Source organism: Lemur catta, chromosome 11 (genome assembly GCF_020740605.2).
Source record: "Lemur catta isolate mLemCat1 chromosome 11, mLemCat1.pri, whole genome shotgun sequence".
NCBI lineage: Eukaryota > Metazoa > Chordata > Mammalia > Primates > Lemuridae > Lemur > Lemur catta.
This window is the reverse complement of record NC_059138.1, coordinates 13,644,750-13,659,591: the sequence shown is the minus strand read 5'-3', so window position 1 is coordinate 13,659,591 and position 14,842 is coordinate 13,644,750. Positions and strand designations below refer to the sequence as shown.

The 14,842-nt window shown below is 41.6% G+C and overlaps 1 protein-coding gene across 2 annotated transcripts in view; it reads right to left on the bottom strand.

Annotated features, from left to right (window-relative positions):
- The window catches only part of CREB3L2 (cAMP responsive element binding protein 3 like 2), a 117,812-nt gene extending 107,592 nt beyond the window's left edge, over positions 1–10,220 (bottom strand). Inside the window, exon 1 of one of the 2 annotated variants that reach the window (XM_045565326.1) lies at positions 10,188–10,220. Coding sequence is in view for 1 of the 2 variants with exons in the window: in XM_045565325.1 (XP_045421281.1) it covers positions 5,217–5,318 (102 nt within the window). In the remaining variant the exon portion in view is untranslated. Of the gene's footprint in view, positions 1–5,216; positions 5,716–10,187 lie in introns of those variants that run through there. The other variant, XM_045565325.1, reaches the window with a different exon arrangement.
- Between the last annotated feature and the right edge of the window lie 4,622 nt (positions 10,221–14,842).

Here is a 14,842-nt window from a genome sequence, read left to right as displayed (position 1 = left end):
GGTGTAGAAAGGTCTAGCGAGGGCCTTGAAGACAAATTATACTCATTTCCCAATTTTGTCTCCTGCGAACTCATTACGTTTATTCAGCTTGTGGAGGTCAGGTAGGTGACCATAAGTAATGACATTCTCAGCCAACGAGGACCCAGATCCCCTTTCAGGACCTGGCCAGCGGCCAACCATGGGAGTTGATTTCAGGGTGGAACATCAAACCAAAAGCTTCAATATCCCATTGGAACCATATCAGTCTCTGGGCCAGCCAGGAGGAAGTGGAAACCACCCAGCCTGTGAGATCAGCCAACTCCTTTCCAGCGACCAGTGAGAGATGAGGAAGCCAGATGGCCTTTCCATCTGGATACCAGGCAGGTTGAACATTCCCTTAACTCCCTACCTACCACTAACGGCGATCAGCCATTTCACTTTAAGAACCAACCAGATATAAATTTTCGTGGCATAACCAAATAACTTTATAAATAACTGGCTTTATATGAATTTTGCACGTAAAACAAGCAGAACTTCTGTTATCTTTGCAAAGACTTAGTGGTTCCTACATATGCCTTTTTAAAAGGATATACTCGTTACAAAAATTGATAAAAATCTTTATTTTTCCAGATGGCTAAAATGAGATAGAAGAAAGAGAGAAAGTTGCCAGGATTGTGAGGTTTATCATACAGAAACCCACTGTCCATCTCCACCCTTAGAGCCTATTTCCACCAAGCATTCCCGCCTACCCTATTCTTCACCCAAGGCCTCCACTGACCTGAGTCGTGTTGAGCTTTAGCATAGCAATGAACCTCCCTTTCCCCCCATGGACACTCAGGCGAAAATAAGCTCTAGTCCAGTTTTGCACAGTGCCTTCCAGTGGTAATTCTCCATTTTCTAAACACATCCAACACGTAATAATTTGAATTGTCCCAAAAGGTATAGAGTGTAGATAAGTCTCCCCATTCTCTTGACCTCTACGCTAAGTCCCCTTCCCAGAAACAGTTGTCCATTTCTTGAGCAGACACCGTCTGTACATATATAATATACATGGATTATATTGCTTTTCTAAATTGCAAAAGCTGACAGAGAATTCCCAGAAATGTAATTTGCCCATAATCTTAGAGGAACACAACATGAATGTTAGAATTGCCCAACACCCAGGCAGGTTTGTGGAAAGAAGCAAGGTACCAATGGTATCAAACCCTAAGAGACAGTCTCCTCATTTTTAGATTTTGCCATTTTTTCTGAGCCCACATTTAGCCTGTATCCCATCCTGAAGCAACAGCTTTCATAAAAGCACTTACTCACTGAATTAAAATATTATTTCATCATGTTTACGGAAACTATTTTGTAAGCTTCAAGAGGAAGCCCAGAGCTTTGGTAATTCAGGATCTAATGAGCAAGTCCATATTCACCCTATCCATGTGCTTCATTATTTTGTAGACTTTGAGCCTGTCTTCTCCTAAGCCTTTGTCCTTCTGGACCAAGAAGTCTTCAGAGCTAACCAAATGAGAAAAACATTGCTCTGGATGGCTAACAGAAGGTGCCTCAGAAATGTTATAATCCCAGCCTCAGGCAACTTGAACATTCTAAATTTTTAAAATCAGGTATGTGACAGGTTTGATAAAACAGGGCATTAGCAATCATGCGTGTGGTAACTAAATCCCTATTTAGAGCAACAAGAGTGATCACGCTAGGCAGGCTTGGTGGCTTCCACTGGCAGGCTCAGTTAAACATTAGCTGCTTTTGGGCTCAGCAGTTTCTGTCCCCCAATCATTCTCTCTCAATCTCGCCCTCAGTTCCTTCTCTTTAAGTCGGAATGCGTCATCCACACAGCCTGATGGGCTAGAACTCAGGCCTCGGAGGCACGCAGACCTGGATTTGAACCCTGGTTCTGTCACTAATTAGCTGTGGAACCTAAGCCAAGTTGCTTAAACATATTAAGCCTCAGTTTTCTTATATGTAAAATGAGAATAATAAAAATGGTTCTTTTTGTTGGGTCATTAAGAGAGTCAAATGGTATAATTTTTGTAAAATACTCAACATGATGTCTTCCAGCAGGACAAGCTATATACATATCTGTGGGACTCAATGCAAAATGAAAATGGGGGCCCCCTGTTCAAAAATTAATAAGAATTTCAAGAGGGTAGAGGGAAGGGAGGGATAGGGAGAGATTTGTTAAAAGATACAAAATTACAGTTAGATGGGAGGAATAAGTTCTAGTGTTCTATAGCACTATAGAATGACTATAGTTAACAATAATATATTATAGAGTTTCAAATAGCTAGAAAGAGGATATTGAACATGCCCAACACAAAGAAACGATAAATGTTGGAGATGATGAATATGCTAATTACCCTGATGTGATCACAATATATTATATGTACCGAAACATCACTATGTACCCCATGAATATGTACAATTATCATTTGGCAATTTAAAAAAAATAATGTAAAAAAAAAGATGGTGACAGCAGAACATCAAACCAAGTGTGGGGCCCTGTGGCACAGCACAGGTGGCAGGCCCTCCCTGTCAGATGGTAAACTCTCCAAAGATGGCAGCCGTCATCATCTTCTACCACTATCCCAACTTACATCTACACCTCACCCTCCCTGCAGGCTCCCCTCAACTTGGAAAGTTTTACTGGGTCATTCCAAAAACAGGTACTGATGTCTCAGAAGTAACCTTCCGTTATTTAAAAAAAAAAAAAAAACTCACCCAAATGGAGGAATCCAAAACAGAAGATGATATTACCATAGGCTGACACCAAACACACCCCCATCTTGGGGCCTTTGCCTTGGCTTTCACCCTGCTGAGCTAACACTCTCACCTCCTTCAAATCTTTGTTCAGGTCTATTTTCTACAAGAGGCTTACTCTGCCGCTCAACTCAATCCCTTACTTTGCCCTTTCTCCATCCTGTATTCTCTATCCCACTCACCTTGTTCTACTTTTACTTTTTCCATAGCATTTGTATTGTCTAACATACAATACCACTTACTTCCTTATTATGTTTATTATTTGTTGTTTATTTTCCCCTACACACACAAAATACACACACACACACACACACACACACACAAAAGAATGTAAGCTTCTAGAGGTCAGGAATTTTTGTCGCTTAGAATAGTGTTTGACACACAGAAGATATTCAATAAATACTAATTGAAAGAACAAATATATTTTTGAAAGAATGCATGATCAGGCCATCCTTTTTCCACATGGAGAGTCAGCTGGAGGTCAGGCCATCCCACATTATGGACAAAAGGCAATAATATTCACTTCTGCCACTGGATATTCAACAGAGTTCAAGAAACTGATGAGAACGTTATCTACATTCAAATCTGTACCAAACCTCCCTGAGTTTGGAAGGAATATAATCCAATTGTCTGTGCTTCTAAACCCAATACCTCTTTCAACAGTAATTCATATGCACAGTTTGTTGCACTGACTTGCAGCAATGATTAATAGAATTTTATATGAGTGAGCTGTTCAGAAGAGAGACATGTACCTAAGTGGAAGACATAATCATTTTTTAAAAACAGGATTAGAAGAAAAATAATCAGGTATTACTGTTTTATTATGATGACAGAAAAACTGAGCTGTTAATATCAAAATGAATGTCATGTCTCTACCCTTGAAACTGTGTGTAAAGATGTTAGTTAGAGCTGGTTCAAGTTGTTCTTCCTGGAGTCAATGCCACACTCACAGGTAGCATATCAAACCCTGACCTGGGATCTCACAAATACAAGCTGCAGGGCCCAGGAAGGGCAATGCAGATGCCTGTGCATAATTCATCACCCACTGTGCCATTACAGCTGCTGGATGACACATTTTCACAATAAAAGATGTTTAAGAACAAAAGAGAAGAGCGGCCCCTCTGCAGAGGGTTAAAATGTAGCCCATGTCAGTAGGAACATCTGCAGCACCCAACAATCAGAAGATAGTTAAGGGCCAGTATGCTCCACGTTCTTTACTGAGGACGGGAAGCACATCTGGGCCCCCAATCCAAATGCAGCCCACATGGTCTCCTCGGCACAGGCTCAGTAAGCAAAGCCCAGAAGATCACGCTGAACATCTGGCTTTTGCCCCAGCATGAACTACCACTCCCTCTCAGCCCTGCACTCTGCATTTTTTAAACAAGCCATTCTCAGCCACCACAAATGCTTCAGTGGGAATCAGCAGGGAAGCCCTCATCCCTCGTCCCAAAATAACGTCAGCCAGAGTCAAAGGCCAAAGAGGAGGAGCCTGCAGGCCATTTTGCTAAAGTTTCAAATATCCCAGTACTGACCCCATTAAAAGAACCGTGAAGAGGAAAGAGCCAAGTCTCTCATTTTCTCATTAGCGCCCCTCCCCTCATTACAAATGTCTACATGTGTAAGAAAGAAACAAAGAGATCTTGCACAAAGTCAAATTATCAGTGCTGGCAGTTAAGAAACAAAATTTTATTTTGCAAACTTAATACCAAAAAGTTGAAATTTAAAACTTTAAAAGAAATATGCATGCCCCGTGACAGCTTAATGCTCAAAGAGGTCTTGAACCATGGTGTGAGGCTGAACAAGGAACTAACTGGTGAGCTGTCCCACCTTCCCCAAAGCCTTTCCGAAATATGCAACTGCCTCAGATTTTCCATACTCCTCTGCTGCTCTTTCCTCTAAAGAGGGAGGAAGCAGATTTCTTGGCTGTACAGTTTAAGAAGCCAAATAAAGCAGCTTTCTGCATAATGTGAAGGAGCCTTTTCAACACACACACACACACGTGTACTTTTTAAAATATAAATAAGAAAAGGGAAGAGAGAGGGAGAGAGAGAATATTAAACAGATGGAAAGAAAACACAACTTAATCTTGTCCAGTTTTAAAAAACTTACAAAAATTAATAGCAAACTAGGTGGAGGCATATTATTCTCAAACACATCTCCTGCATTACTGTACTGTTAACAATAGGAAATGATACTACAGATAAGAAAAAGCCTGGAGGGGCGGGGCGTATAAATTGCTAAAGGAATACAAAGTGACAGTACTCTAATGAAAAGTTTAAAAGGGCCAGCTGCCCACCTTCATCTGCTCAGACAGAAAAACTCCACCTCGCCCCAGACATCTGGATCTGGCATACATCTGGATCTGGCCATGGCCTTTCCCAAATACTGCCTTCCCAGTCCCCAGGTCTCCAGCTGTTCCTCTGATGACACTTCCCCGCTTTAAAAGCAACTCTGCCCCCGCCCCACCGAGTCCTCACCGTGTGGTACATGAGGGCCTCGGTGTCCCCGGGCTCTGACAGCTCGCTCAGCTTGCGGTCCCACTGCAGGACGCCCTGCTCCCCGCTCTCCAGCACCTCCATGGTGGTCGGAGCCGCGCGGGGCGAGGATGCGGAGGGCAGGAGGGGACCGGCAGAGCCGCCTCGGACCGGCGAGATTCCTCTTCCTCCGCGTGCGTGTGCGTGCGTGAGTGTGTAGCTTGTGCACTAAAGGAAAACGTTTGCTCCTTTGCCGGAGAGAGAAGGGCCACGGGCTCCCGTCCGGGTCCTCGGAGATCTGAGAATCCCCGGGGGACACAGGCCGTCCAGGGCTCGGACCGAAGGCTGCAGGGCTTAAAGCGGGATGTGCACCCAAAATGAAGGCAAGCGATCAGCTCTCATCCCAGGAAACTCCCTTCGCAATAAGCCCGCTTTCCACTACTGCTCCAGACACAAACTTTGAGACTCCCCAGGGCTCCTCAGCTCGGCCCCAGAACCCAGCTGCGACCCCACCTCCTCCAGGGCAGTAGCCAACCGGATACCCGCCTCACCCGCCAAACCCAATCAGAAGTCTCTCTTTCCGCTATGTCCCGCCTACAAAGGCAGGGCCGCGGGAAGTCTCCGCCCAGGCCTTGGAATGTGGGCGGGGAGTGCCTTTGTCGTCACCGGGGAACTCCTCCTGCCTGAGAGCGGCCAGCTGCCGGCTCTCTGCTGCAACGGACCAATAGAAGGCTTGAATGAGGGAGTGATGGACTGGAGGCTTGGCCAATGATAAAGGGGTGTCTGGTAGGGAAAGCCAATTAAATAGAGACAAGAATACATTTTGTTAAAGAGGGAGGGCGAGCTTAGTCTCTTCCCTAAGAATCCCCAGAAATTAACCAGCGCACTGAGATTTAGAGCAAGAGTTGCTGCGCGGCAGAAGTTCGCTGGAGAAATGGGAGAGACTGTTGTTTAGAAGATATAGTAAAGCAAAAAAATAAAAAATTTAAAAAAGAGAAATGGGGCAGACTTAAATACTGTCCAAAATATTTGCAAGTAGTTCAATTCATTAGAGTCTCTCGGTATTTTTTTTAAGGGATTACATATTATATGCAAATATAAGTATTCCCTTTCCTATAAATTTGTATTAGCACAGTTCTAGCAAACTGTCATTGTTTCTTCTTCACATTTTTCACCATTTTCTGTTAGGCCCTTCTCCTGAGATGCTTTTTATGGGCTTCACTTACTCTATTTTTTTTCTTTTGTTCACTCAACAGACATTATTGATAAGAGCCAATGACATGCTTTTCTAGGTCCTAAAGAAGTGAGCCAAGTCCTTGAATTCACAGAGCTGTTTATCTCAATGGAAAAGTCAGGCAATAAACAGATAAAGAAATAAATGCATAATATAATTTCAGAAAGTGGTAATTGCTGTAAAGAAAAATATAATCAGGAGAAGAGGATGGGGCAGGTCAATGCTATTTTAAACAATGGTCAAAGAAATTCTTTCTGGGTAGGTAATACTTGAGGACCTACCTAAAGTAAATGAGATTTAGGAAGGAGCTGGTGTTTTAGTGACTGCCAGGGAGGTCAGTGTGGCTGCAGCATGGGGCACCAGGCAGTGAGTGGTGGGGAGAAGCCTGAGAGATGGGCAGGAGCCAGAGCACCAGGCCTGCCCAGATTAGGGAGTAGATGGTCTATTCTAAAGTAATGTCCCCAACATTTGCCTTTTCTTCCTCCTTTTTGATTCCTCCTTTTAGTTAACAGTCTTGGAAAACATAGTTTGCCCATTTTAAATATAAAGAACTCTTTCCCAATTGGCTGTAGAAGTTTCTTACAATGGCATATTTGGGTATTAGGTATTGCTTTGTCCCCTTGGCAAGTATTTTTTGGTGGGTGGGGACAGATGTGTTAGAACTCTACGTTGTCTTTAAGCAGAAGTTTATCATATAAACTATTCCATTTGTCTGGTCCTACCTCCTGGGGTCTTTTGAGATCATCTTAATGCTTAAATAGAAACGCTAGTTTATGCACACACCTTCCTTATATGAGGGATCTTCAAAGAGTTCATGGAAAATGTGTATTATGAAAAAACTTCATGGAGTTCAAGTTTTGTTGCACCAAATAAACTGGTACTGACTTGCTGTAACATGTCTGAACAAGATCTAGTGTGAGGCACCAAGAAGGATAAGACATTTGTTTGAAAAGAGCCCCTATTAGAGCAACATGAATTCTGCTAAAATTAAAGCAAGAACAAACACCAAATTTATGGTGAAGCTTGGAGGGAAGAGTGCTGAAATCATTGATGTTTTAGGAAAAGTTTATGGGGACAGTGCCCCAAAGAAATCAGTAGTTTGTAAATGGGCAACTTGCTTTAAGAAAGTGTAACATGATGGTGAAGATGAAGCCCGCAGTGACAGAATTATCCACATCCATATTCCAGGAAAAAATTAATCTTGTCCACGCTCTAATTGAAGAGGACTGATGATTAACAGCACAAACAATAATCAACATCACAGACATCTCAATTGTTCAATTTACACAATTCTGGCTCAGTGATCAGCATTCTCATTACCAATGTTTTCAGACTCCTGAGGCCTAGCCTAACATCCTGGATTTCCTAGGGAGAGACTAAAGCAGAGAGGAGAGAAGACATCTGGGATAGAGAAAAAAAAGGAGGGGAGAAGAGGTTGTTGCCAACCTCTGAGAAGTCCACCCTGGGTAGACAGTGGGCTGGAAAGGGCTAGAAGACACAGGTGCCCGAGCTTCAGATAGAGATTGCTTATTGATAGAATATAGTCCCTGAGGGGGGTCCTGGATGGAGTCACTCTGCCGGCAGCCAAGGAAACATGTCTGGCTTATCATTTCTGGAGGAGTGGGACTATGAAGACGTAGGGAGCAGGCTACCCTTTGAGACCTCCCATCTTGGCAGAGATAGCAGAAGTCACCAGGACAACAGAAAGAGCCACAGGCATGCACAGAGCAGCCACATGTCTTTGGTCCTTCTCCACCTTTGCTGACCTCAGGAGATCTTGGACTGCACCCTCCCCATGCCACCAGTGGGCTTCATAATCACCTTCTGATTTTATATTCACACTAACTTGCCACTGAGATGGGGCCTACGAATACACTACAGTTTCTTTAAAAATCATAGTACATTGACTAATTATTTGAAAATAAATTGCATTATATTAAACCCCTACCTTACAACTTATATGGGGAAAAAAGCTATACAGAGAAACTAGAGATAAAATCTTTTTAGAACTTTGGTGTGGGCAAGGTCTAGGCATAATGTAAAAGACAGAAGCCTGGCATGATGGCTCACACCTGCAATCCCAGCTCTTTGGGAGGCCAAGGCAGGAGGATCACTTGAGGCCAAGGAGTTCAAGACCAATCTAGGCAACAGGGGGAGATTCTGTCTCTACAAAAATAATTTTTTTTTTTTTTTTGAGACAGAGTCTCACTTTGTTCTCCCCGGATGGAGTGCCGTGGTATCAGCCTAGCTCACAGCAACCTCAAACTCCTGGGCTCAAGCGATCCTACGGCCTCAGCCTTCCCGAGTAGCTGAGACCACAGGCATGCCCCACCATGCCCGGCTAATTTTTTCTATATATATTTTTAGCTGTCCGGTTAATTCCTTTCTATTTTTTAGTAGAGCCAGGGTCTCGCTCTTGCTCAGGCTGGTCTCAAACTCCTGAGCTCAAAAGATCCACCCGCCTTGGCCTCCCAGAGTGCTAGGATTATAGGCGTGAGCCACCTCGCCCAGCCCAAAAACAAATTTTTAATTAGCTGGTGTGGTGGCATGGGCCTGTAGTCCCAGCTATTCAGGAGGCTGAGACAGGAGGATTGCCTGAGCCCTGAAGTTTGAGGCTGCAGTGAGTTATGATCACACCACTCAACTGCAGCCTGGGTGGCAGAGTGAGACCCCATCTCTTAAAAAAAAAAAGGCAGAAAACCTATAAATTATACATATATGTGTATGTGTGTATACATACATGTACACACATAGATATACATCTACACATGACATATAATTAAACAAATGAGATTAAAATATTATACATGTTGTTGTTAGCTTGAATCTTTTTTTAGTGAAGGTCTTTTTTCACTGTCTATCCCCTTCCCCCCATCCCATCCCAAGCACATGGTGGTAACAGCCTGCTATGTACCTTTCCACACTTTTCTTTATGCTCATATAACCATATACAAATACACACACATATAGGGAAGTTTGGTCGTTGTTTTATTAAGCACACTTCCCTGAAGCTTGCTCTCCTCACTTAACAATAGCTCTTAAAAATCAGCAAGTCCTCCACTATGAATCTAATGCATTCTTGTTAACAGCTGACTGAAAAAGGATGAAGCACTTTTTATTCCCCTAGTAATAAACATTTACTCCACTTGCAGGTTTTACTTGTAGAAACATCAATTATATGACATGGGATCGTATGCTTTCTCTTCTGAATTTCCTTACACGTGACCTTCTCCCCATAATGGAAGATTAGGCTCCGGTGTCGAATTTGACAGCCTAAGTGCACCTGAGCTCAAGGAGCCCGGCTGGGTGGGCAGGCGAGGGACAGAAAGGAGTAAGGAACCCAAATGGCTGGGGAGGCCACAGGGACAGAGAGGCCTCAAGGATGTCCTCTGCCACGCCCTCACCTTAGGACATTATTCACACTGTGTTATAGGAGAGGTGGTGGAGGCCAGAGATCCCTTAAAGGAGGATGGAGCAAGCCACTGAAAACTAAACACCTGAACTAGAAAGGACTGGAACTTCCAATTCAGCGTTTTGTTCCTTTCTACAACACTGCCACCATGTGGCTGTAAAAAGACAATGCAGCTAGCAAACCCAAAGGCATAGATTGGAAGAACTGGGAAGCTGTAAAATAAAACCAAGTCTCACTTTCTGCCTTAATTTCCAACCCCAGGTCAAGATAGAGAACATTTCCGTCAACCCAAAGAGTGCCTTCATGCTGTTTTCCAGTCAGTACTCACCCAGAGGTCATTGCTCTTCCGACTCCATTTGCATGTCCTGGAGCATGGTATGAATGGAATCCTACAGTACACACTCTTGTGTCTGGCTCACAGCGTCTGTGAGGTGTGTCCAGGTTGTTGCATGCACAGTCGATTCTCATTATTTGCGGTAGCTGTGCTCTGTAAAGTCACCACAAACACTGAATTAGTGAGTACTGAGCCACTGCTCCTAGGGAAAATAGGGGTTAGGTTCCTGCAAGCCTCTGGTCATGTGAATTTCATCAACAATCAATACATAAAAAGAAACAAACACATAATTATATGTAAAACATGTATCGACTGATCAATACACATAAACAAACAAAGTGAAAACACATAACCTTGTTTTGTGTTTGTATCTGTTAAAAGACATCTCATTTAATACATATTGGTGATTCATTAACGTTGAACTCACAGCCAACAGCACTATCATTAACTCATACCTGAATGAAACTGACCTAACACACTTATCTCCTCTAAAAGGCACATTACAGCCTTCTTGCACTTAGGAAAACTAGACAGCACTTTACCACTATGCTTGGGGGCCATTTTAAACAGTGAAATTGGCAAACAAAGAAGCATAAAAATGTGGAAGACGGCACTAAGTAAACAGACACTTGGTTTGCAGTTTGAGAGCTGGAACAAGAAGGCACAATTTGGCTTTGTTCAGCCTCATTGGGGCAACTCAAATTTGGGGTGTGGTGGTGTATACCACGTGATTTAAGTTTTTCACCACTCTGTACATGTCCAAAAATGACCATGAAAATACAGTGAGTATTGATTTTAGGGTTTTTAGCAAATAGGCAAATTCTCAAATGCAGAATCTGTGAATAAGGATCAGCTGTATCTGTACTTTGTTCTCTCTCTCTTTTTGCCGAGCAATGTCCTATTGTATATATATACACTATTGTATATATATACTACTATTTGTTTATTCTTTCACTTATGGATGGAATATTGGTTTGCTTCCTATTTAGAGCCACAAGGAATTAAACCTCTATAAACATTCCTGTACAAGCTGTTTTGTGGAAATCTGCACACATTTCTCTTGAATTATATATATACTGAGGTGTAAAATTACTGCTCATGTTCAGCTTTATTAGAAACTTTACAGCAAATTTTTCAAACTTTGCAAAGTGGTGGTGATATTTTATGCTTTCATCAATATGAGAGTTTCATTTGCTTCGCATCTTCACGAACACCTCCTATTGACAGGTCTTTTTAATTGTTTTTATTCTAGTGGGTATATACTAGGTGGTTTTAATTTGCATTTACCTGATGATTAATGATGTTGCACAACTTTTCATACATTTATTGACCATATGGATTCATTTCTTTGTTAAGTAACTTTTCATGTCTTTGTCCATTTTTAATTGGGGTGTTTATTTTTATTACTGATTTATAGTCCTTCATATATTCTACATATGAGTCCTTTGTCAAATGAATATATGTATTGTGACATGTAGCATGAGTATTTTCTACCAGTGTGTGGCTTGCCTTTTCACTTACTTAATAGTGACTTGTGGTGAGTAGAAGTCATATATGTCTATTAAGTCTGATTTGTCATTTAGGGTCAGTGCTCTTTGCTTACTCCTGGATAATGAAGTCATTCTCCTATTTCTAGAAGCTTTATAATTTTACTTTTCACATTTAAGTATATGATCCATCTCAAAAATGTTTCTGTATCATGTAAAGGAGAAATCAAAGTCAATTTCTTAAACTGATATCTAATTGCTCTGGTACTGAAAGACCCTCCTTTCCCTATTAAATGGCATTGATGTTTTCATGGTTAATTTTATGGGTTAGCTTGGCTAGGCCACAGTACTCAGATATTTGGTCACCTGTCTGGATGTTGCTGATTATAGAGCTATTGTTTTAGACAAAATTAACATTTAAATCAGTAGACTTTGAGTAAAGTAGATTATCCTCCAAAATGTGGGTGGCCTCAACCAATCAATTGAAGGCCCTAAGGAAAAGACTGACCTCCCTCAAGAAAGAGGGAACTCTTTCAGCAGTCTTCGGACACAAGCTGCAACATCAACTCTTCCCCTAGATCTCCAGCCTGCCAGCCTACCCTGCAGATTTTGGACTTCTCAGCCTCATTTTTAAACTCTTTATTCTCTTTCATCCATTTATTTATCCATCCTTATGCCTTATGTCTTCATTACTGTAATATTATGGTAAGTCTTAAAATATGGCAATGTAACTCCTCTAACTTTATTGTTTTTCTTCAAGATAGTCCAGGTTATTCTACATCTTGTGCATTTCCATATAAATTGTAGAATCTTCTTATCCATCCTTTTAAAATTCTTCTGAGGTTTTCATTAAATCAATGTGGGGAAAATGACATCTTAATGACAGTGAGTCTTCCAACTCATAAACATGAAATATACCTATATTTATTTCGGTCTCCTTTAATTTCTCTCAGCAATATTTTATGATTTTCAGAATAGAGGCCATGAACATCTTTACTTATGTTTAAAATTTATCCTTAAGTATATTGTATTTTTAATGCTATTGTAACTGGTGTTTTTTCTTAATTTTCAACTGTTTGTTGGTATCAATAGTAATATAACTAATTTTTGCATACTGATCTTATCAGTTTACAAACTTGCCAAATTCTTGTCAGTTCTATTTGGTTTTTGTTATTATTTTTTTTAATATGGGGTCTTGCTCTGTCACCCAGGCTGGAGTGCAATGGCGCAATCATAGCTCACTGCAGCCTCGAACTCCTGGGCTCAGGCAATCCTCCTGCCTCAGTCTCCTGGCTCAAGTGATTCTCCCACCTCAGTCTACCAAGTAGCTAGGACTACAGGCATGCATCACCACACTCAGCTAATTTTTTTTTTTTTTTCAGAGATGAGGGGTCTTGCTATGTTGCCCAGGCTGGTCTTGAACTCCTGGCTTCAAGTGATCCTCCCATCTCAGCTTCCTGAATAGCTGGGATTACAGGTATGTGCCACTGGTTAGTTATTTATTTATTCCTTTAGATTTTCTATGTACACAATCATATCATCTGCAAATATGACAGTTTTGTTTCTTCTTTTTAAACTTTTTTTTTTAATCTTTGCTATGAACTGAGTATTTGTGTTTCTCCCAAATTCAACTGTTGAAAACCTAAACCCCAATGTGATGGTATTTGAAGATGGAGGCTTTCAGAGGTAATTAGGTCATGGGGGTGGAGCCCTAATGATAAAATTAGTGCCCTTATAAGAAGAGACAGGAGAGAGCTTACTTCCTCCCCATACCCCCACCACCACCACGTGAGGATACAACAAGAAGACAGCTGTCTGCAAAACCAGGAAGAGGGCCCTCAACAGACACCAGATCTGCTGGCACCTTGATTTTAAACTTTCCAGCCTCTAGTCTATGGTGTCTTGTTATAGCAGCCTTAACTGAGGCAACTTTATTCCTTTTCTTGCCTTGTTGCATTGACCAGTGGCTCCAAAACAATATTGAATCAAAATGATTAAACATACTGTCTCTTCTTTCCAACTGTGGGTGAAAGGTGCTCAATATTTTACTCTTAAAAATGACATTAAGTGTACATTTCATTTATATATTCCAGATGGAAGAGGTTTGCTTCTGTAGTTGATATCACCATGTGGTGCTCAGGTTCCCTCCCCAGCCCCTTCATGCAGAAGAGAAACAGTCATTCTCACAGCTGCCGGAAGTCTTGGCAGCTCCCAGCTCCCAGCTGAGTTCTTCTCCAGGACTTGCTCAGCCAAAGAGAGTCACTTCACTCAAGTTCACACCCCTTCTTATGGGACAATCCATATCCAATGACTAGTCCATGGGGACAGGTAGAGACTCAGACTTCTTGCTGCAATTCAGGACAACTCTGGACACTTATCCCAGCCCCAAGGTTCCCCATTGGTTCAACTGAGGCCTTTGTCAAGACTGCATGGCACATCAGTTCTCCCTCTGTCTAATGTTCCCATCTGCATTTTCCTACAGGTGTTGTTCTTGCAAGCCTTCTCCAATAAACTTCCTCTGTCTCTGTGACAGTTGGTACAGGAGTGGTCTAAGAAAGCATATATAAACAATTTATATCATCAACAAATAAGGACAGTTTAATTCTTTTTTTATCTTTATACCATTATTTACCATATTGCCCAAGACTTCCAATACAATGTTGATCAGAAATTGTGAAAATACCTAGCTAAAATACTTTCAAACCTACAATACCAACATTACTACTAAAAGTAAAACTACTGAATGAATAGTCAGATTTATTTATAGTTCTCTTGCATTCCTTTTTTAAAAAATCCTTAATCTATATCACACTAATGATGTACAGAGTTCTGTGTCCGAAAGTCTCTTGAAAAATTCTTTATTCTCTGAGGTTATGTTACCGTGAAATAATAAGAAATATATATACATTGATCTCTGCCTCCTGTTCCTGACACAGAGCTCCCAAAACCTTTGGGGTGATGGAAGAATCTTTTGTTCCAATATTTGGTCTTTGACTCCAGTTCCTGACACAGAGTTCCTGAGTCCCTTGGAATCTCCTGGGTGATAGGAGCATCTTTTGTTCTAATGAGGTGACTCTTCATGGGCTCTTGGATGGGGACTGGTGACCAGAAAGGCCAAGCCATGATTAGAAGCTTAGAACTTTTAGCCTCATTCCCCATGCT